The 25,328-nt window shown below is 37.9% G+C and overlaps 1 protein-coding gene across 5 annotated transcripts in view; it reads right to left on the reverse strand.

The window, feature by feature from the left end:
* The window catches only part of AKAP6 (A-kinase anchoring protein 6), a 257,106-nt gene that overhangs the window by 139,370 nt on the left and 92,408 nt on the right, over nt 1–25,328 (reverse strand). For all 5 annotated transcript variants that reach the window (XM_071426918.1, XM_071426920.1, XM_071426921.1 and 2 more), the window contains exon 5: nt 12,956–13,078. In XM_071426918.1, the coding sequence (XP_071283019.1) occupies nt 12,956–13,078 (123 nt within the window). The remainder of the gene's footprint in view (nt 1–12,955; nt 13,079–25,328) is intronic.

A 25,328-nucleotide genomic window follows, 5' to 3' on the forward strand; every position in this document is an offset into this window, starting at 1 on the left:
GCACTTCTCAGCAGTAACAGAAACATCCCTGTATTCTCAATACAAATCTGTAACATGGCCCCATACTATCTACTATGAAGAAAATTAACTCTATCCCATCCAAAATCAGCACACATTAAAAGGACAGAACCATTCATATAAGTATAAATAAACAGAGTGAATGTTGTTGATGTACTGCAGTATGACTTTTGAATTTAGAATTATATATGTATATATAATTTCAAGTAATTTCCTAAGGAAAAAGAACTGGACAAGGAACAGTGGAAGGAATAGCCCTCAATCAATGCTCAAGGTTTCTCATACCTGAGGGGTTGAAAATGTGACACATGAAAAAGACAGGAGTTGAAGATGTAACAAGTATTACATGTATATACAATGGAGAAATGCAAATTTACACAGCTAAAGATAAAATCAGACCAAATATTTGGAATGAAGGAAGACCTTCAAACACAGAAGTCCCCTCCCATCCTGGATATTTCCTGTTCCCTACTGTTTACTTATGGCATTTGGAAAATTGTAACTCTAACAGCGTGTGACCCAGGTACTCTGCTCCCCTCCTCCTCTGATCTTTCCTGATAATGAATGGAGCCTTTGCATGTGAAGAGAGGAAAGAAGAGGAGGGAAGTCAATTAATCAAAGCCATTTTTCCAGGCACATTTGCAGCTATAGAGCAGTCTAAATATCACACATGAGCACGTATACATTATGGAAAATGCATGTGCATTGGCCTGACAGCAGCTTTTTAAACAACACATTAATGTCATCCCTAGAACTACAGTGTATAAAATGTAGTTTACAAGCTGCAACAAGCAAAATTTCCTTACAAAGTTCTCTTCACTTTTTGTGATTACCATGTACCTATAAATAACTATCAACTGCTCTTATTTAGCAAGAAAGGAAAAATGAGGTAGGAATCACACAGTTTTAGAAAAGCTGCACGACTATAACTGAAACTAAAACACCAATGGGGTAAATACAAGGCTCCAAGAGTGCTATCTTCTGCTGTTGGCATGGGGCAAAGGAGCCCAGCCTTCACAAAATGAAGGTGTCCCCTGACTTTCAGGAAACTTATTGATCCAGAAGATTACAATAGTCCAGAACATCCATGAGTTAAAAAAGCAGCACCTCCTGATCTATGCTGGACTCTAAAAACACTAAAAATAAAAGAGCACTATATAATAATCTCTCCCTCATATCTTAATTTTCTGTACAAGTGGGGGAAAAAAAACTGTGGGGAAAAAAAACTGTGGGGAAAAAAATATTTTAAGTTCTTCATAGGATTTATTTGATGGTTGTAGCTACTTAAATTTAGGATGCTTTTATTGTGTAGGTATCCTAAACTGTGTACACATACTGAGCTCTGATATGCAACATTTCCCCTCTGTTCTTAGAAAATCTTTATAATTTGGTAAAACACCCAGGTCTCTACCTATTCATGTCTGCAGTAAGGACAGATAACTAGAATTTATTTGTTTATTTCCAGAGGCACAGAGACTTACTATAAGCATGATTTTTTTCAAGTCATAATGTATCAGTTGATTGTTTCTAATGTACTGTCTCTGAAACACAAATCAGCAACTAAGTATCATGTGAACCTACAATGCATACATAAATATAGGTTAGTTTGGATGACATAGCAGTTTACCTATTGCCAGATTAAGACAATGTATTAAAATTAATTTAATTTAATTAATTTTCTCAGTTCAGTACTATCAGAATGCGTGGTGCACTGAGGTACCCCATCAATTTTCTTTATGTTAATTTATTATATTTTTAAATACCTTTATGAAAAATATTACTGTTTCTAGAATGTTTATTTCTTAGAGCAATAGTACAGACAATTAAAAATTATCCAATTGTCCTGGATTCTATGGTTTCAGAATTTGAAAAAGGAAGATGAATTTAAAATTTCCTATTAGTGTTTTTGAGAAATCTACACTACTGAAATATGGACTTCTATATTTAGGTATAGTTGCACATATAATTTGGCTAAGAATGTAGCACTTTTAATATAACACACACTGTGACAGATATAATTCAATTGTGAAATTTAGAGTAATGGGAACAGTTGCTGGTAGAAAAGATACAAGATGCCCACTTCATTTGTCTTAAAGGGAATATGACTTGAAACAATTCCTGAAAAATTATTTTTATATGCTTAAAATACGGCTACTTTTGCAAGTACCTGTGTTGCTCCTGGCACAGTTACCTTCCAATAAATTGCTATTACAAAATAGCAAGATATCAAGTTCTGAACTCAAGTTTTGGTCATGGAATGGCAGCTGTCTATTTTCTTCTTCTTCTTTTTTTTCCTTCAGTATTTTTGATGATACAGAAATTTTCTGTTTGGACAGTGCCTATTATTTAAGAATTTAAGTTAATAATTTAGGTTAATAATCTGAATTAATAACCTAATAAGCCATGTAATAACCTAGTAGTATTTTCAGATTCCTGACTAACTTCCAATGACATTCAGTAAATAAAAAAGAGAACAACTGCATAAGTTGTCCTTATATTAACATAGAAATGGTTACACATTTAGCTTCTAGTAAAGCCTCATTTTTTAAATTAAACTTACTTAGTATTAAATAAGCACCACTAGGATATGTTTTCCTGGGAAGTAAATATTCCATGTGAAATGGTTTCAGTCAATGTCTCCTTCGTTCATGCTTTCCATAAAACCTAGGTGTCTACAAAGAATTTTTAATTTTCTTCTTTTATTTTAAGCTGCATTTTCAGCTGACTGACACTCCACCTGCTAAAAGGAACACAAGCACTATGGAAATGCTTTATGCAGCTCCATAGGCAAGGTTAAGTCTTACAATAGCAGGGATTCTACCTTTGCTTTTTAAGGAGAGCATGATGAACCCTCCTCTGAAGCATCAGCACCCACTATGTGTTTTTTCTTCTCTTTCTGAAACTAAGAACATGCCTTCCCTATAGCACTGATGACCAAGGGGCCAATTATCACCAAATGCTAAACAAACCTGTAATGCCTAACACAGTATGACCATCATTTGCCTTAGATGAACCACGGATTTTCTTCTGTAACCAGTGGAAACTGTTAGATATTTTTAAGAGTGAATAGTTAGTGGAAAGCAGATTTAGTCTTTTAGCCTCTGCTACAATGAGAAGACTTTAAATGATAAAATTTTTTGAGTTTCTCTGGGGGCAATTCTTTCCACTGGCCGCTGTAAGCAGATAAAAATGGGCAAAATAACTATTTTACTTTTTATGTTGGTTCACAATACCAGATCATAATACAAAATGCCTTTAAAATTGACATAAAACTGGGAACCTCACTACTGAAATTCCATAATCATCCTGTGATATGGGCATTGCACTACTGTAGGTGTGGATCAGATATGGTTTGACTACTCAGATAATTTCTCTCTGTAAGTTTATCATTCATCTAAACATAATATTAACTGAAAATTCTGGGATCAAAATGCTTAGTAATGAGCTAACTATAGCAACCCTGGGAATCATTTTACCTTCTGATGATCCATATGCATTCTCCATCTTTCACTTGATCTGAATGTACTTTTTGTCTGTGAGGAATCAACCACATTTACAAGGAGAGAAAATGTTGGGTGTTTAGTGAACAAGCAAAATTTCTTTAAAAGTGGAAATGGTGGAACAAAGAAATAAACAAGACTAAGTGTTGATTAAAAGAAAGGTCCTTCCTGCTTTTGTCTGTTTTACATTTCATGAATCTGAACACCAAGTAGAAAAAAGACTTAGTACAGTATCAGAAGGTATAGTAGATGGGACTAATGGAGTTAAATTAAGAAGGAGAAACTTTAAGACAAATATTAAATTTCCCATGAAAGTCAGATGTATTATATTGTATAATAACCTCCTAAGGGAAACAGTGAAAGCCCAGATCCCTTGAGACCATTAAATCTAGACTGGATAAAAATGTGGGAGTAAGGGCTGCAAATGCACTGACAGAGCAGTAACCTAGTTGTGTCACATGGCCACAGAATTTGTGTTGGGTAGGCAAAACTAAATACAAAGAGGCAGGCTCTACTCCAGCAGTCCCATAGTAATTCATACTTCTGTAAAATCACCTCACCCCTTTCTTCTCTGTCACATCTTCTGCCATACTGGTATTAATCAATCTGTGGGGTTTTTCCCTTACTACATCTTGAACATGAATAACTCAATCTTCCTCACATTAAATGCTTCAGGTCTCTCAGTTTCTGTTTCTCACTCCTCATTGTGTTTGCCACCTTTTAGTTAATTTAGCCAAGTTTTGAATGCATAATTTTAGATATTGAGAAAAATGATAGTTAGCCCTATTCTCCAGGATGCCTATTTTGCAGATTTAGAAGACATAGAGGCCATTTTTGTGGATATTTTTTGTTTCAAATTCACTTAAATTCTTCTGCTGCCAGCTCTAATTTATTTTTTCTGTGTTTCACTATGTAAATTTCTCTTTGATTGTGTCTGTCCAAACATATTTCATTGTCAAAAAAAGTTCACATGAGCTTCCTAAATTGAATCTCCATTTGTCTATTATCAAGAGACAACGAGGGAAGAACACAGGCAGGAAATGGCATGGGTAAAATTGCTATACAGTGAAACAATTGCTAAGTTGCCATAATCATGGTGAATTGCACACGCAGCCACTGTATACAATTGCCCTTAATCATTTCTTGCCTTCTTGAGATACTCAGAAAATAAGATGCAGAAACCACAGTTTTCTGACTTGTTGTTCTGTCTTATCTTACACATTTCTAAGTACATCTCTTCCACCCAGAGACACCATGCCCAAAACACTACCTAATCAAAATATGTCCAAGTTGTATTGCCCTACCGCAGAAAAAAGCCAACCAAGAGATAACAGCTTTGGAAACCAAAGATGAGTTCATGGGCATACCAGCCTTGATAAATATGGAGTTACCAAGGGGAAAATAACTTACACTTGTATAATATTTAAATCTTATTTAAATCTACTTACTGTCAGACCAAAATGAACTCTCTGGAATTAATGCTATATAGTTCTAAAACAGTTCTTGAAAGATCTTAGTTTCAGGGGAATATGAAGGAGATGAAATTTGTTTTATACATGTACAGACAAAAGTTTTCATGCAATTTGAAGGTGAACTAAAATTCCATCTTAGCAAAATGTAGCTAATAAATTGTCAGATTATTAACCCAATTCATTTGTAGTATTAAGAAAGAGAAAAAAGTATCATAGCAGATGCAAATAAAAATATTTACCAATCAAAACCTCCATTCATTTCCTGGATTTTCTGTATATCTCCTAAATGCTTTGGCATTGCAAATACCAAAAGACAGACAATAATTCTGCTACTTTGAGTACTTAAAATGTGAATGATATTATGCTTCTGAGTAACATAGCACAGAACCATGGGAGTGGTCAATAGCTCTTGGCAGCTATTTAAATGTTGCTGAAAGTGTGCCTGTTTGTCCTTTGAGATGCTGTCATTGTATTTTTTAATGATTTACAATCTCCAAATTTTATAAAAATAAATTTAATTTCATTCCCAAAAACAAATTACTGACTACATCTATATTGATAATACCAGCATAACAACACTAAAATTTCAGGCAATAGCATGCATTTCAATAGACAAAAAAATTACAATTAACAGAGTTCCTACATAAGCATGATGCAGTTTATTAGTAAAATAAACATTAATTTCAAGTAATTTTTAAAGGTGTTTCAAAAGTTACTTTGATAAATTTGTGTAAAGAGCATGACCAGGTTGTCATACACAAAGCTCCAAAGCTTCTCAGTCACAATTTATGTGAAATACTTTTCACTAAAATTTTCTTATTAGGTTAGTGCCTAGAATTTTATAATGGTGATTTGATTTCATTGTATTATTATAGTCTCTGAATCCCCTATATGCAAATAATGTCTTCTGCAGGCCAAACACACAACAGACCCAGCGGAATCCCTTTCACCACTCAGACTTACAGTATCTCCTTTTTGGGATACCTCAGGACCTAAAAGTTTTACAGTTTTGGGTAGTAAGAATTGAGAGGAAGTGAACATTTGCAACACTGCAAATGTTATCCTGCCTTGCTCAGATTTACCTACAAGTGCAAATGAATTTTAAAATTTCCCAAAGTCTGAATTCTAACTTTTTAAACCTCAAACATCATGCATTAAGAAAACCAAAACAAGAGAGCAATTTGTTTTTGAGGCACAGATCATACACCCTATAGTTTCATATATGGAGAATAGAAGACTTCAAAATCCTCACAAGTGAGAGCTCAGATTTTGAACATTACAATTTCCTTTTTCCTTCAGTAGAAGAAGCAAAGCTATTCTGGGATGACACCCTAATATGCTCTGCCTCTGGTTTATTGCCCCCTCTGTCCAGAGATGACTGTAGCTCTCAGAACTAGAAAAGCTGGTACAGTTCTCCGTGAAGGTAGTTAACAACCAATATGTGACAGGCAGGCCCAGCAGACCTACATTTTATTATGGGGCCCTATCTCCTTCCTATGCGACACTGTTAAACTGGGGGGTAGCAAAGACTCTCCTGGGAAGGTTCAAACCAATCAAAAACAAAAGTAAATGCAAAATTCTTTTAATTTGCAGCTGTATAAAATACCTACACGAGGGTAAGTATCTACAAATTTGAAAGACAGCATAGAAAAAAAGTAGTACTCTTAAGAGTATGAAGTCTTTAGGAAAATTACAAAGAAACTATTTCTTATACTCCAAGCTTGCACAAAACAAACCTCTGGAGTGGGACTATGTGTACAGGAAGACAGTAGACATTCTCTTCCTTCATTAAAAACATATATGGTAATAGCTGACCCAAATCATAATAGATCTACTTCTGTGCTCCTAGGACCATAACCACGGCCCACTCTTTCTCCTTTACAAAGAAAAGATTTGTGTCAGCTTTTTTTCATTGCATGACCTTATGGGACTCATCTTTAGATCAAATGCAGTATTTTGGTATTGGTCAGGACAGGAGTGCTGGTATTAGAAGGGCAATATACCTGGATTTTCTTTCTTATATGCTTGCTTTTACTCTTCCTTAGTCACCAAAAATATTTTTTAAATTTGAAGAACAGTCCAAACAATTCCAAAACCTCTATTTTTCCCACAGTCTGCAATTTACATTCTCTGGGTTCAGACTATAATACAGGTAGAGCCAAATGTATTGGAATGACAGCAATATTTTCTACACTTTAACTCAAGAAACACAAAAGTTTACATAGAGGTTATTTGGTTTACAGATTTTGAAAGCTGAATAATAGTCAAAACTGACAATATACTTGTATTCTATTTAAGTTTGCTGTCTTACTTCCTATTAAATCATTTTATTAGCCTGTGAAATCTGCTGAGTTTAGTCTACATCTCTTATTAGTATGTTCTGAGGACTGCTTCCAATGGAAAAGGACACACATTCAGGAACCCATGCACACTCAGAATGCCTTTCAAGATAAAAAACATCATAAAATTTAAAAATTCAAACAAACAATAGGCTAAACAAATCCAAATCCTTAGAGAAACAAAGTATTAGGCCACTCATGATGCTCACTCTTTAGTGCCATCATCCTGAAAAAAGTGTTCTATATTTTGAGGAAATTATCTAAATTAGCTGCCATGCACATTGGAAATTCCCATATAGCAAAAGTACAATACATAACTTAGCCATTTCAGAAGCTTTAATACCTTTAATAAAATTACCATTACCACTGCTACTACAAAGACAGTTGGTAGATTAGCCCAAGGCATGTGTATTTAACCTTATTTTCAATAAGAATAGATATTTAATACTTCTCCAAACTGGTATTTTTCAGAAAATGAGATTTTCCAGAGAGATGAAAATGATCTTTTTTTTCAGACATAGCAGTCTTGTTACAAACAGACAATCAGGTATCATGAAATATCACTGAGGCATCATTACTTCACCAACACAATTTCTTAAATGTGAAAATACAATCTATTTTCTGTATGAAGGCATTTGCTATTTTCAGCTCAGAAATTGCTGAGCTATGATGTGGCCAGAAACATTTATAACAGAGACAGAAAAATTCTTATTTCATTTCTCTTTGGATAATAAAACTCAAGCCCCCTGTATCTTAAGAAGAATTTGGTTCTGAATGGAGATATCTTAACTCTATGTACAGAAGGAAAGGAAATGCTAGTGTGAATCAACTTGTCTAATTTGCTTTGAAATACTAATGATGCTTGCACTATGATATTTTTAAGACTCTAACAAGTAAAGTAAATATGGTGACTAAGAAGGTTAATATAATGAACTGATTCTGGGCTAAAAGGGATTTTAACGTGGCACAAAGCTTGTGACTAAATCGGAGTAAATATTACTGACAGGGATCTGAAAAGAAAATTAAGGAATTACTATTCATGGATATTATCAGTTATACCCAAACCACACTTTGTACTGCAATAACTACATGCAATCCTCACCACCTCTGGTTTTTACAGAACAATATTTGTTATTCTAGTTTCAACTAAACAGAATATATGTTGCCTAAAAAAATCCAAGAAGCAAGAACAGTCTTACTGGACAAAAATGGAGAAAAATGCCTGACTACGAATTCCAAATTTCTAAGAAGACTTTACCTTAATTAGTTTTATCTCTACTGAAAAGATATTGTTTGCCAACATCTACTAATAATGCAAGAAGTATTTAAAAAGTTGCACCTAAATAAGTGTATGATATTATATTTTTCATTTGCAGGATCCCATTTAAATATCTTGTGTTCCCTAGCCCTAAGTACGCCTCCAGATACAGAAATGGCTTAGTACAATGACCTAAGAGCACAACACACTACAGTGCAAAAGTAGGAGTTGTGCAGCAACAAAAACACAAAGTACTGTGTTAACAGCAAAGGAAAAAGTTAAAACTATGAAAGTTCCAGGCCTCAACAAATATATATAGTACCTTTTGTACTACTATAGTACCTTTTGTGTAAACCTTTTCCTCAGGGGTTCTTCGGTTCTTTGCAGCAGCTAGCTTACCTCTTTACTGTGCTAAAATAATGTATTTTATCAGGCCATGAATAAAGTTAAATGTCTTTTTTAGCCAACTAAAATGGTCAAGAGATACATGGTGTATTCTTATTTGTCAGCCTGGTTAGAAAGTCAGCTTGGTTTCACAAGCACAGCAGTACCACCTAGACAGATGCTTTTAACTCATAAGCTGCCTTCAGGACACTGTTTTTAATGAAAACTGATTTGCATACCACCAAGTCTAAGCACAGAGTGTGCTAGCAGCTGATTTTGATCGGGGTGCCAATGGGCAAGAATCAGCATAACAGAAAAGGAGAAATACAAAAGATGAAGTGAATCAGGAACCATTTTCAGAAGTTCCTTTTGGTAAGGCAAACGAAGCTTTCATTAGGAACTGATTTTAACCTAATTGTTAAAAAAAATTAAAACCTGCTTCATTTTCTCTCTAGTAGGACTGACTGAGACCTTTGTGGAAAAGTAGATTTCTACTGAAAAACACGCCTGTTTTATGAAAACATATTAGTGTTTTCAACATCTGCTGGCTTGGATGGCTGCCTGCAGAGTGCCAGATGTTCAAGGGGTGGCTGCTCCACGTCAGCCCTTCCATATGAATGGGAAGCACACAGCTCCCAAATCAGTTTAACCAACATTACTGAGTTGAGAAGACCTGTAAAATTGAAAGAATAATTTCAGTCACTATTTCAGGGATCTCTGAGAGCATTTCAGTTTCTAGATTTGTGCTTTGGTGTTATCTAAAATGAAGCATAAAGCAACTTTTGTTCTGCACAACATCAGGGAGCTAGGTTTTAAAATTTGCAAGAAAACTGGTCTCTAAGCTGAAAATTGTCTATTACAGCACACATTCAAGATGTAGAATACCTTTCAGTTTGTAGAAAAAAATCATACTCCTTGGCAAAATGTATGGTTTCTCATCGTGGGAAAATCTATGGAATGTAAGTTGTAACTGTGATATTAAGAATGAAATTCCAATAGGTCTTACAGTTACTAGTTATAATTGTGGTGTATTTGGATATCAGGCCTGTGCCTGTATGCACACACAGTGCATTTAGTTGTGAATTCCCTTGGTGGCCCAGGCACTCCCCAGCTAGTCTCTGTGCAGATGAGATAATTGGAAAAAACAGACCAAATTGAAGACAGGCTGCCTTCCACCTTCATCACAGTGTGCTTCACTGTTTCAGAAGCTGTCCAGGCAGGACCTCCAGACACTTACAGAGATGCCTCTGCAGGCAGCTCTTGCTGAGCCAAGAGCCATAGACTAACACTATTCATGTGCTTCAAAGTGTTGATTAACATCCTTGTGGACAATATTGCCAGACCAGGTATAAGAATTAACAAGAATAATTGTTTGGGGAATTGTACCAATTTAAGCTGATGTCGTGCTATGACACTTGAATTGCCATCCTGTTCAAGAGATTTGACTCCTCACATAAGCATTACTTCATGCAAAGATTTTCATAAGTTGATGCTGTAGGTTTTTTGTGATGCCTTTTTTTTAAACACACTCTATTTATGTGTCTGTGCCACACCATTTCTTGAAATGTCAAAGATGAAGAAAAGCAAGGCTGAGTGGGGAGAGATTTTAAAATTCAAACCTTTTTCAACAGTTTACATTAAAATCCTAAAGTGACAGCCTACAATTTTACATACTGGAAAATTTGGAAGATGTTCTCAACCTTCTCCTCGTCACCTCTGCGGAACTTTTCCCAGCCAATGATAAAGGGAACAAGTGCATTTTTTGTGTTTTCTTGCTCCTGTTATTTTCTTTTCTTAAATTTTGACAGAAGATATTTCATTCATAAATGCAAAATATTCCCCCTTTATGGCACGAATTTTGTCATCACAACAAATGTATTTCAAAGAAAACACTTCCTGGAATTGATAACTTGTGCCAAAGGCTAAGGATATGTCCCTACCAAAAAAATCAACTACATCAAGTTTTCACCCATTCTATGATGAGAATACCTGCACCAGTGAGGAAACAGTTATGAGATATGCTGGTGTAGATGCACTACATAGGAAAAAACCAAGACATTTTCTTTGTTTTCCCATCTAGTTTACTACCAGTGTCTGTATTATAAACCTGTAAGTCTGGAACCTATTCATTAAAAGTTCCAAATCCTTTACTTCAGCATATCTTAGGTGAGTCTGACATGGATAACCTGACTGGCAAAAGAAGAAAATGAGAATTATAAGATTGTGGCTTGTATAAGTCATACAAGCCACAATCACCATGGCCTTACAATGCTCAACTAAGGGAAATTTCAACAGTGAGCTTAACACAAATTGAAGTTCATATACTTCTGTTTAAACACAGATTAGGATGTCTGACAGATAAAAGCCACTGAAAAGCTGACAATCTAGTTAATACAAATAACTATCTTCCACGCTACAAAATGCTCTGTATTTTCTGCTGTGTAGAAACTAGTATAATAGCATACATTTTCTGAAATCCAAGAAACAAAACTCAGTTATGGTTTTTCAGGTTATGCAGTGAGTTTTTCACTGGATATAGATGCCATAAAATAATTATAATATTATCAAATATAAAATAGAAACTGAACCATTCTTTAGATATTTTACTTCTGCAATGAAGTAAAAAAACCCCACCTTGCTTCATAACATAATGATCCTGAAAACATACAAGGATTTACTTAGCCCAGATACACAGAGGGCAGCTGGGAGCCTAACTGCTGATGGGAAATTACAAGTGCCCACATACTTATTTTTCTGGACTACCTCTAGCAATGATGGAGTTGCCTCTGAACTACTATTCCACATTCCAGCTCTGATATAGATGGGTTTGGCCTCACCTCCCCAAGAACCACATGACAAAGTTGGAAGTAATTTGTCTGCAAATGAGCTACTGTGCTCCTCCTCATGGAAGAAAGGGGAAAGGAAACTGACTGTGAGAGTTACTCAGCCTAGTGATTGCCCTGTTACCTGGAATATATTTCTTTTTATCCAGCCAAGAGTGGAAATTGTGATTCTACTCATAAAAGCTTCTCATCAGAAGTTTCATGTTGCAGAGTACAAAGAAAACAAATTGAAGTGACCAATGCCTTTTCTGAGATTTCATTTCACGATGTGCTCTGTGCCTTCAGAGCACCTGTAAACACAATGGGAATCATGGAACTGAGTGTGTGCAGAAGGCAAGGCAAAAATCTGAACTCTGCCACAAAAAACAAAATCCGCAACATAAGGAAAAATGAAGTGTCTTCATATCAGATTTGATAGACTACCATGATGGGCACTTAATCCAGGGACTGCCAATAGGCACTACTACAACAGAAATGTTTAAGAGCAACAGACAGGAGACCTTTCTGCATCGCTGAAACCCCAAAGACAGTTTTCAGTTTGGTTTTAACAGTATATGTAGTTGATGTATGCTTGATTAATTTAGTAATGGTCACTCCAGCATTACGGTAGGGATTAAGATGACATTTTTTCCTGTAACGCATCACGTGACTTCCTGGGACTGTCAAATAATTTTCTACCATAATATTATCACAGACTGGAAATGAGGCTGAGCTTTGGGGGTTTATGATCTCATGTGGGCTCAGCTAATGCACTGTTTCATATAACTGGGGTGCCTAGGTCATTAGCTCAGAGTAGTGCTATCACCACATTTTCCTCCATTTCATACTGGTAAGAACCTAAGATTTTGGCAGAAAGAGAGGAAGTGTCTTAGCTTAATTTTCTGTACTTTTTTTTTCTTTTTACCAGCTAGAGTAGTTAAATTTTTACAAAGCTATCAGTACATATTTCAAGAACAGAAAATAATTCGTTGGTATCTTCATTAAAATAATTTGTTGGCATTTTCATTAAAATAAACTGCAATGCTGCAAATCTTACGTTAAAATATAGACGCACACTAGTAATTAAAAAGTAATAATCAAATAAAAAGCACAGCAGAACACTTCAATTACAGACAGCAATCACAGTATAATCTTGTCCTACCAAGTGTGTCTCCAGGTATAGTTTCAGGCTGTCTGTCTCTGCTTTAGGAGGAGTCCAGTTCTCTGTTGTTTCCATGGCTTCATTTAACCAGTGAATGAATTCATCCAGCTTGCTTACAAACCCCTTCCATGTAAGAAAAAATAAAGAACAAGTAAAGCATTGGTTAGTAAAATGGCAATGTGAAAAATGTATGCTCAATTTTATTATATTTTTTAGCCAAAAGAGTAAAATTTTACCTCTTACAACCTAAAACAAACAAACAAAACTATTAGAGAGTGGTCTTTTGGTAACTGAGTAGCAGAACAGTGTTTCTGGGAATAATCCAATGTGAGATTTTGGGACAAGACAATGTGGGATCCATATGACTAAGATGAAATAGAGAAAACAGTAAAGTTTTAGAGAATATGAGGGAGATATATAAAAAGCTTCATAGAAATTATAATGAAAATTGAGCTTAAGAGCTTGCACTGAGCAGACTGGGTCACTATGAGCACTGAATGTTGACAAAAGGACTGAACAAAGCTGTATTAACAAGGTATACACAGCAGATCGAGGGAAGAAATTACTTGTCAGAAGTTGGGTGTTGCGATTCCTGTTTTGTTTCATAGCATGAGACTCAGAGAGAGGAAATCAAACAGCAGATGAGGCAGAATATATAGCATTTAATATAAATATTGCTGATTGCATTTGAGCCACACAGATGGTGCTCCAGAGAAGACAGGAGCTCCTGCTTCTCAGGAGCACCATTTATTTCAAGATTAGTACCAATTATATTGTCTGATTAAAAATAGTGCCCCTGAATTTACATGATTGGATGATTCTATCAGCACATACTGAGTACAGATAATTTTACCGAAGTCTTATCCACCACAAAGCAAGAGAGTAAATGGAATAAACTGACCGTGATGTTTATAAGCACCCTGAAAATTAACTCTGAAGAGGAATGTGCATCTATTACAAGTGTTGTAAGACTAGATTAAGTTAGGTCTAATACTGGTTATATTATTAGTCATTAGCTATGAATTTCCAGCATAGTGGGAATTTTAATTTCCAGTTGGGTAACAACTCAGTATATACACTCAGTACCTCAGTCTCCCTACTCTAGTAAATGATTTCTGCTAATAATTAGTCCATCCTGACGGCTAAAAGCAAACTAAGCATAGAACTTTTAAACATTTCTTGAGTGTCTCAGGACCCCAAAACCTCTTCTCCAAAGTTGCACATGAAACTGGAATTCTAAACAAGACAGAATAAGGAGTCTGAGCAGTAGGTGCATAGCTATGTTATTTAAAGGGGCAATGGTAATAACTGACACCAAGCAGAACCACACTTCCTTCAAAATTCAAGGTGGAAGAGCCATTTTGGTCCAGCACTGCCAAGAATCAGGATCCAGCAACCAACTCTTGGCTCCCAGGTGAAGCAGCAGTGCTTCCAAGACAAAGCTAGAGTCTGGCAGAAAGCTGCAGTGCATACTGCAGGCATGACAGCACCCACTTCAGCACTCTGAGGACTTGAATTTTTTTATGTGACTCCCCACAAGACCTCAGGACAAGGAGACTATTGCTGTCTCTATTTATGGAATCCACTGTATATCAAACTATTATAAGGAAGAAAACTAGTACTGTGCAGGTTTCATTGTAGGCTATTTTCCAGGGCATTCCAGAAAGAGGGAAAAAAGACTGGGAAAGCAATCCAGTGGCTGTGGTGACTGAGACAACATGCTTTTATTCTGGGGCAAGTAATGAAGGCAACTACATCTGCTGTCTCCCAACAGCAGGCTATCATACCACAGGAGCTATGTTCCCCCATGTCAATCTACAGACAGGGGCAGGGGCAAGATGTTCTCCTTGCTCCATTGCTTACTTTCTTCCAGCTCACAGTAGAGCATGAGACACGAGACTGGCAGAGGAGTGGGAGACATGAGCTGAGAAGGAGACGTGCAGGAGGAGTAAAGTCCTTCTTGTCCCTCCAATAAATCTCTGCCTGCATTTTAGCAATGTGCTGTCCTTGAGAGACAAGGTGATACGGTAAGCAAAAAGGGGAAAAAAAAAAGGCTCTCTCTTGTACATGCGTCATGTATTTTACGGAGACAGACACGGACAGACACATATAACATCTGCCGGCAGTACTCAATGTCTGTATGCCTTCGAAAGGCTGCTTGGAAACACTGAAGGCTTGCAGCAGTATAAAAAGCAACTATTAGCCACGGAGTTACTTCTGTCCTTTTACAACACCTGCCTGTCTTGCAATATTTGCTACTTCCCGCTGGTGCTCAGACACTCGCAAGCATTCAGCTCTAGCAGCCTCGTGTGTCCCCTTCACCACCCAGGCCAAGCGGGCCCTAAGTGTGGAGCGGGGAATGCCGGGGGCCCCGTCTGGAGGCCTGGACAAAAAAACATAGAGACAGTCTCTTAGAGAGCCACCATGAGGCACCTTATCTGCAAAAAAAAAAAAAAAAAAAAAAAAAAAAAAGAAAAAGGAAAAAAGAGAAAAAGAAAAAGGAAAAGAAAAAGAAAAAAAGAAAAAAAAGAAAAAAAGAAAAAAATACTGGAAGCGCCAGTGCCACCTGGCGCGCTGGGACCGCGGCGGGGGACACTGCGCCCGAGGGGAGCCCGCGGCGGGGGGAGCAGCGGCCGCGGCCAGCCCCGGCGGGCTCTCTTCTGCCAGGCTGCACAAATCACAATAATCCTACCATTTTTCAAATGACGGCTATAAAATTTTATTGAAACCATTCACAAGCGCACATCTGTAGCAGCCGAGCGCGGCGGAGCGCGGGCCGCGGGAAGGGCAGGGTGGGACGGGCGGCGCGGGCCGCCGGCTGAGGGAGCGCCGCGCGCCCGCCCGCGCGCCGTGCCTGGGCCCACAGCGCCACCTCCCGGCGCCGGAACAGCACGGCGGGGACGGCACCGCGGGGACACCAGCGCCGGCACACCACCGAGGGACACCCTCTGCGCATACCGGGGCACAAATTACAGACGGTCCGGTTGCAGCTACTAGAGAGCGTGAGAAATAGAAAATTATTTGTATCGCAAATTGCACGTGAGAATAAATCTCAGCAGTACAGGTCCCACTTCATTCGCCCTGAATTAGTGATCAAAACAATGCCCCCGGGTTTTCTTTTTCACAGCGGTGCCCAGGATTCCATCCCACTCCTTGGAATAGCCTGATGCCGGTGCGAAGGAAGGAGCCGCCCTTGATGAGCCAGCTCCGCGGCTCCCCTGCCCGGGAGGGAGCTGCCCCGGCTCGGACACTGAACCCCGTGCCAGGATCCCCGAGCCGGCGCCTCGGGAGGGACCGACCCGGCCGGACCCTGAGCGGCCCTTGGCCGTTCCCACAGGCTCCGAGGCTGAGGCCAGTGCCCGCCGTCAGCTGTAACCGAGCCCTGGCACGAACGACCCGGCCCGGCTGGGCTGGGCAGCCAAAGGCACGAACAAACGCCGCCTGCGCTCTCACGCTTAGGGAAAGAGCGGTATCGGAGGGCCTTGTATCCTTGTCACAACTATAGATCCGGATCTTTAATCCCCCTAAGGCTCATAACAGAGGGGAAGCCCAAAACATAACTTATCCCTGACTGAAGGGCCACTCCCCTCTGCAGACTAACCACGACGGAGCCAGTTCTGTGTAATCAAGGTGGCCTGGTTAACTAGAGTTCAATTAATGATGTACAGGGCGTCAGGGACACAAACAGCATTAGAATAGCTCCTCTCCTTACCATCTCAAATGTTTCCCGGGATACGTTTTAAATAAAAGGTGGAGACAAAACCAGTTCTAAAAAATAATGTGGAAAACACTGACTTACAACACAGAAAATCTATTGTGACTCTCACAGAGATATTTTTAAAAACAGATTACAAGATGAATTACATTAAAACAAAGGATAGGCAATCCTAAATAGATAATCCTAAATCCCAGTCCAGGAATATTCAGTGAAAGAAATAAATTCATAGGATGAGAAACTTTAACCAAGAGAGGAGATTTTTTCTTCCTCTTCATTTAATAAGATATTCATGAAAACACTTTTCATCCCTTTCTAGACACTTCTTACTTTTCTGCCTTTTTAAATTGAGATTATGTTTTTCTTTCTCTAGATATTTTTCTTCAAAATTTTTAAGATGGGATAAAGGAAGAAGTTTCAACAGGTAAAAACTTAAGTAAAGATATGCTGATTTTTCCTGTGTAAGTGTCTGATCTACTCAGCATCAAACAACAATGAAAATACTGTCAAATCTACCCAACTTGTACTTTGGTAGAAATTAACAGGAAATTAAAGCATTGTATTTTCCGTCAAAATTTACTGGAAGTCGCAAACTCACAGCTGGCTACACCAAATCCAAAAATTACTGTACAATTCCTCAGAGAGAATAGAAGCGAACAGAACAAAAAAAAAGACACACCAATATAATCCAGTCTCTGTCTTTAGAGCAGCTGGTTCAGTTTTGCAACTATAATAGTTTCATACTGTGCTAGCAAGCTAGACATAAAAACTTGAGCTCCTACAGCATAAAATTATTCTTAGTCTACACTGCTTAGTAGAGAAACAAATGTTTCTGGTTGTTATTGGATGATTCGTAGCTGCTTCTGTAGTAAAGTTTGAAGATAATGATAAAGCCATACCTCACAGGGGAAATTCTTAAACATTGACCTTTAAAACCTTCAGCTTTCCATTTTGTTTCATGACAATTTTACAAATTCTCCAAGGGGGAAGAAGAAAGTCCTGATCACACACCCCTGAAAAAAAAACTAGAGCAAAAATGGCTTCATTTGAAATTTAGTACATAGAAAGTTGGGGTTTTTTGTGATCTAATTCTATTTTCTCTGGATGGGTAAGAATAAAAAAGACAATTCTAAGTATTGGAGGGGGAGGGAGCTTAACTCAGTGTGTCTGCTTAATTATCTTATAAAATGAAAATATACTTAATTCAATTGTTCTGCACAATTAAGGAATTAATTAACTGAAGTATTAAATATTAATTTGATGGGATTTGACAAAATATCTTGACACTTTCTTATTAATGACCAGAACACTCAAATTTTTTGAATCACCAGAATGAGAATTCATTTGCTGAGTCATGCAAAGGCATGCTCAGAGGCCAAAGGCATGTATGGATATTGGGCTGAGGAAGGATGTGCCTGGAATTGTGCCTCCTACCCTTGTTCTGTTAAACATAAGGGCATACAGAAGATACAGATGCCCCACCTGCTGCACAGGGCTGCAGGGCTCTCTAGACCCAAAGGATCTTGGTTTAGGTAGCCTGGATTAGTTTGGCACATGGGATGACAGAGCAGGAGAGCAACTGTGGTGCTGTATTGCCAATGGAAGAAACCCCGGAGCATGGGGGCAAGGCCTCCAGCGGTGGAAAAAGTCTCATCTGCAATTTGCTATGTTTAGTAGGCCTGTGTGTGTGTTCTATCCCAAATGTACATCATAAGAATGGAATATTTTTAATGGACACAGAGGTAGGTAGCCTTTGGCAACCAATCAGTTTGTGCCTGACTCCATCCCTTCCTCCTTTTGATGGATTCTGTTTAGATATTCCTCCCTAATCAGGATGACTGTTCAGCACACCTCACTGCTCACTATCTGCACCCCACTACTGCCTCTTGGCATTGACCAGGATTTCCTCACTCCCTGTATTTCTACAACTTCCACAGTCCCCTCCTATGCTTTCCCATTGAATTTCAGAAGTTTACCCCATCTCTGGCCAAAGAACATTCATCCTCTTTTAGAAATATATCTCCACTAACTTTACACTTTGTAGTTTGCAGTAACAGACCTGGAAAGGATATTAATGCCAACAAATGAGTCAATCAAATAAGTTTTGCTTTCTGCTGGTCATAGCTATGCTTCTGGAGTTGGTGGGACAGCAGATGTTCATGGTTTAAAAGGACAAAATAGAGTCCAGGAGAAATATTATGGGCTTCCAGCAAAATAAGAAGGAGTTGATCTAACTAAAAAACTTCTGGTAACAACTAGAAATCTAGTGATAACTACTGAAGTGCTTATGAGATTATAGAAAGGCTCCAGCTCCTGATGATATCTTTGCATGTTCTCATGCTTGTCAGGGGTGTTGCTCAGACATCTTTCACTGGGTTGCAGTTTTCTGAGCAGCACACAACTAAGACCTCCCAGAAAAGCTTTACTATCACAGTCATGAAAAACTGAGTTGGCTATCAAGTCACTTAAAACTATGCACACATGCTCTCAGCTACATTACCACCACTTCTTGCACTAGAACTTTTAAACTTTCCTAACTTCATGGCAGTGGTTTAATTTTACTTTTACATTACAAGCTCTCTCTTTTTTTTTTTTTTTTGTCAGATAGAAAAGTAAACAGTTCTGGTGTTCAATAATTTTAGCACTTCAAATGATCTCATTTAGACTTTGAAGTTCAGCTTTCATTAATTGAATGGAATAGGAAAAGAGGCAGTATCTATCTCAGCTGCAGCTATCACTTTACAACTCCAGCTTCTATTGGACCACATTTAGAATAGAAGTAAACCAAAGCCCAGTTCTATAGTTTTGAGCTTTAGTCCAAAAGCACATTTAGGGTTACCAAAAAACAGAATGTGGAAACATGCAACCTTTTTTTATTGTTGTTACACTAAAACCAGCAGTATTTTATATGGATTTAGTAGATTTTTTATATGAGATTCCTTTATATGGGGAATTTGGATATACACATTTAAGGAAATGCATATACTGAAATTAATATTGCCAAAATTATGCCATAAAACAGAGGAAGCAACTGCACTCAACTAGCATCTTTATGAAAATTTTACAGTACTGATCCTAGATCCAATTTTGGGGTTCCATTTTGAGGAAAAAGAAATCCCAGATTTATGGTGCCTACATGGCATGGGTAGCAAATTTATTTCAATATTTTTTGGCCTGTAATTTCAAGCTATGCAATTTTGACACCACTCAATTTATTACTCTTATATTTTCATTTCACATGTGTGCTGGCTTATACTTAAGACACTTTTGCTCCTTGCATTTCTAAAAGTACAAAGCCCTTCTAATGACCTAAAATAAGATTAAAATCAGAATAAAAGCAACACTCCAGACCATTAAATGCAAACATTCTAAAATTATCTGACATGATAGCTAAGTCTGATGGTGGAAGGTCTACTCTGTGCCACAAGCCTCAGCGTGGAAGCACCAGACAACAGTGCTTGTTAAATCACTACCCCAGACCTTTTTTCTTTCTACCTTCCCTTTTATTACACAAAGGGAGTTCTCTTCTTAAAAGAATTCGTTATGAGGCTGTGTGCTTAAAAATGAATGCCCAATTTTGTTGCAAGCCAGCAGTGTTGTAAAGTTTGTTCCCAATTTACAAAAAGACTGAGCTCACAGAGGTGTCTGTGTACAAGGATGGGCTGGCTCTTAGGGCACTTCTATCACAGAATACATTAAGAAAACCCTTTGTCTAACCACAAAAGGACTTGCATATTAGTCTCAGGAGGAACACATTCCTGCCCATGGACTTTATTTTCAAAAGGATAAAAGTGTGCTTTCTTCATAGGCAAAGGTAAGGCAAAGAAATCCAGGTACTCAAGAGGATGAGGCTGCAACAAACTGCCATGGTCAATTTAATTGGAGGTAGAGCCAGAGGCAACAATAAAACCATTAGCAATACAGATGTTAGGGATCCCAAAGGAACCAAGATGCCACAATGGAAAATATTCTTTGTGTGATATTGTCAAGATTCTCTGACAGGCAATGACCTCACAGAAACACAAAACTGACCAAACACATCCATAGGATGGAAGTACTTAACATGCGGTTCAGGATACATTCACAAACAATTCAGAAATACAACTTGGAGGCTTTCTCCTAAAGAAGTGCCACATTTACTCAATAAGCACAGTTTATCAGAATGTGTGCCTTAAATGCTCCCTCCAAGCTGGTTGAAGACAAAGATCAAATACTTTTCTTAGTGGACATCTATGTAAAGACATAACAACTTCTACTTCTATCTATTGTCTGCTTCTATCTATTGTCATTTCAAAGACTGTTTAATTACACAAATCTTTCCTGATTGCTGCCTCTAGGCTTTGTGCCCACCTACCACACACAGAAATTATTATTAAATGCATTTTCTCTAATGGGCACCTATTGAGTAGGTCATGAATTATATAGTTATGGAATTTTCTGTTCTATAACCACAGGATAATCACTGGCTCATTATTTTTCCTGGGCTTAGAGTCCAAGCAATTTTTCCATACTGTATTCTGACTATAGCAGGAATAGCAAAAAATATGTTTAATTTCTCAGTTTCCTAAAGCCTTCTAGGTAAAAGAACCACTAACATAAAGGTAGGATTTGCTTTAAAAGCATGAAAAGTGAAGAGAAACACGTGAAGTGTTACTTTTTAATCCAATATAAACAGCTGTATTTGACAACAGTGCATCCAATTGCGCAATAGAAAGTTCATCGCCCCAATGGGACTGTTGACTTTGTTTCTGCTTTTAGACAAAAAGCAGGTTATGGTAATCCAAATATTAAAAATCACTCTTTAATGTCTCTCTGTAGATACTTAAACTTTTCCATGATGCTACAAACATAATTCTTTCTTTACCCTATGCATTGTCTTACCTTTGGTTCAAGGTGAAGGAGTACTTTCTCTTTAAAAGTACTACCACAAGGCCTTCACTGCTGTTGTAAACTTGCAAGATCTAAAAAATGGGTTCTCAGTACCAGCAGATTCACTGTGGAGCAAAGATAGATATGGGAAAACTAAGCCAATGCTTCCAGAGAACCCTGTTCTAATTCTTAGATTAGCAGAGAAGATTCTAACACCACTGGTAACATTTCCCCCAGCCTTTTGAAGGATCAGTGAACACCCAGAACCACAGAAACAAAATCCATGGGCTGGAAGGACAGTGCTGTGGAGAAGCATGTAGCCATGAGGCCAAGAGAGCTGTGCTTAGGAATGCAATACAGTAGCATAGGAAAAGTCAGTGTCATCGTGGCTTTGCATGGGTTGAAGAGCAGGATGGACTGGCAGAGAGAAGGAAGCAGAAAGACAGCAACATCTGATTCTTACATCATTTAAAGAATCCTACTGAACAGCAGTATGGGCTGGTTGTAAACCTCCAGAGATGCCATCTGCTCTGATGGCAATGGCTGCTGGCCTCTCCTCACGCTGACATGACCATGCAGCCCACCGGAGATGTAACATTAACAGGAACAGAGCCAGACAAAGTTCCTGCATTCATTCAGCTGAGGATTGACATCACACTGAGACAATATGGGTGCTGTACCTCAAAAGCAGTGTGAAGTTCAAAGCACTCCTGGGGATTGAGTAAATGAATGAGCACATCCTTCGTGGTACAGAGAAATCCTACATCTGCATTCACATTCTGGATGACAGACAGTAATTTTGCTTATCTGCATCCTAAGTTATCATGCCCACTACTTTGAATTCCAGTTATTTTCAAAGCGGGGCAGTGAGCAGGAGCCCTCTGGTGGAGGTAGCTCGTGCCGCCTGTCAGCTACTGAGCCATCGAGAAGAGTGGGAGGGACACTGACCAAAACACATCCCTGTACACAGGCAAGCTTCATCTCCACTGGCTTATGCAGGAACACAGGTATTGGCTAAAGAAGCAAATACTTTCCACTGTTCTAATCAGCACTGGCTTCTGCCAGAAACCCTATACAGTGTGGATCTGTATTAAAATGTTTTCAGCATTCAACTTGTTCAGCATCCTGAGTCTTGGAGAAATTGCTGGGCTACACTGGAAAAAGGTTCCTTAGGAAACAAGATCGAAACTTTGAAGTGAGTAGTATAAGCACCAGAAAGGAGGAACCCATGAGTTGAAGGATACTGAGAGCCCTGCAAATGAGACAGAAACAGAATGAACAGACTATAAGAAAATGGGGCATATGCAGGGAGAAAAATGGAGGAGGAGGAAATACAAAGAAAAGAAAAAATAGCTATTTATAGTTAGTTAAAAAAAAAAGAAGTGTGATGGTCTTTGGCAATAAAACAGGCAGGCAGAAGCTCTGAGAGTTAAAAGTGGAACAGTCAGAAGTCATGATATTGAGTGGTCTGAGCCGCGTACAAACTTCTGAAGGATCATATAAGTCTGGTCTTCAAAGTTCATCATACTACTAGGATTGACATAGTTTCTGAAAATATATTTATTTACAAAGAGAAAGGTCTTTCATTGGTCATGTCTCACAGAAACTCTCCCTGCTCTTAAAACAATTTTTTTTTCTGAGTAATTTCTTTTCTACATAAAATTCAGGAGGTCCAAGCAGCATCTAGGAAACAAAGAAAGATGCCCAAAGCATCTAATACAGGATAAGTTTTGTCTTACGTATCACAGCATCAAATACACTAAACTAAAGCCTTTTTAGCTGATACTTTTTATGTGATCCTGTCTAAGTCAAAGATTTACCATATCTAGAGATCAGCTAAGACATGTCAATGTTTTTAGGTCACATATTCTTGTTTCACTCAGTAAACTACAGAGAAAGAATGTCTCCAGAAATTTGTAGCCAAGGATGTATCAATAAAAGGATGAGAACAGCAAATAAAGCTGCCTGAGCCACAAAAGATGATGCCAGTAATTCCCAGAAAGGGGGACTTCAGCTCTGCAGCAGCAGCTGGAAGGAGTGTCTGGATTCTGAAGGGACCATGAGCACAGCACAGGAGAAGGGCCTGTCTTTGGTAAAAATGCCAGACACCAAAATGAGCTATTATGTACTGTATAAAGGCAAAACTGTAGTAAATTCATATCCACTTCACAGTTCCAAATTCCTTTTTTTTTCTTTTTTTTTGTGCACTCTAAAATAGAATAGAAAACTTAGAAGTTAGTTCAGGACCTCTTGTTTGAAAGTACAAATTTATCATTTATTCTACAGGTAAACCTAAAATCAAGTCTCCTGATAAGCACTGTTCCCTTTCTTTCAATTTGAAATGTTTGTTACATAGCAACCTTGATCCAAAGTCTAATGATAATGAAAGTCTCTAAACAAGATCTTAATTTTCAGCAAATTTAGGACTTAGCCTGATGCTTTGTGTAAAAATGCTGCCAATATAACTATGGATGTTGAAGCAACTTACAGTGATGTAAGGGTACTTGGAAGTACTGCATTTCCTCTTCATGTAATTATTTAAATGTTGTGTTGACAACATAATTTATTTTCAGATTTTTTTTACAGCTAATGTATGAGATGAACTGCATCCAAAAGACAAACTAATCTCCATTTACAACTTTGTCCATATTACGTCCTTTATGTAATAGACTAATATAAAGTTTTATTCTGCTCTGAAAAATAGGCAGTTATGGATGGCCATCATTCCTTGGTTTACATACCCTGAGTGTTTGGGCTTCAGAGAGAGGACTGGGGGTGGAACGCCCTTGAGCAGCTGCTATTTCCAGCTGATGGTCAGCTGCTACCTTGCACGTGCGTGTTGGGCACTGGAGGACGCTCCATTTGAGCCATGGTGGCACCCCCCCAACTGGTCCCAACACTTATTTCCTCTTTGATCTCAAAGTTGCTAGAAGTAAACCTCGTTCCCCAAGCATTTAATTCCTTGAAAGGTACACACAATACATGTTGCACCTGTAGCCTGAAGTCTGAGTGGAATGATGTCAATTAAACAATGCTTTGTGAAATTCCAAAAATACTACGTTTTCACAAACAAATGATAAATTACATTAAAAGAATGAAATTAGCCAGATTTTATACCTTTACACCATAGCACAAAATTAATTCCATGGGATTTTCAGTGCCTTTTGAATAAGTTATGTTCATTATTTTTACACAAAATTTTTAGTAAGTTAGCCAGTAAGTGACAGATAAAGAAAGAAAGCCACTATATTCTTGACCTGATGGTCACAAAGCCAGGGCAAACACTGTTTATTTAGATAATTTTACTCTAATTCTCTATTTCAACATTAAATTTGTTGGGATAAAATACATAGCAAAAAGTTTCTTGGAGACTACACTAGAGCAAAAATTATATTAACAAGGAGGAAATTTTCTAGCTTATGATGTATTGATTCTCCGAGTGTCTAACAACCACGTTTGTAAAGTTGTGAGGGGCTCATGGATTTGAGAAGGAAATCAAAAAGCTGTAAAGTAAGTGCAGTAAGCAGTTTTGGCCTCAAGAGGGCAATATATCACCACGTCTGAAAAGTTTTCTAAAAAGGAAAAAAAATCACTTTTTACTAAAATAGAACAGATGCTGTTTGCTTGTGGGCAAGTGCTAAATATATTGACCTCTGCTGTATCACTGACATGACTTAAGATATAATGACCACCCTTCCTTTTCGAAATCAGAACGTTTAATTCAGTATTTCCTATTTTTCAAGGCTAATTGGTTAGAAGAGGTTAAGTCTGTCACCTCACAGGAGATAT

Source organism: Agelaius tricolor, unplaced genomic scaffold (assembly GCF_023055355.1).
Source record: "Agelaius tricolor isolate 1412-34295 unplaced genomic scaffold, bAgeTri1.0.p SCAF_5, whole genome shotgun sequence".
Classification (NCBI taxonomy): Eukaryota; Metazoa; Chordata; class Aves; order Passeriformes; family Icteridae; genus Agelaius; species Agelaius tricolor.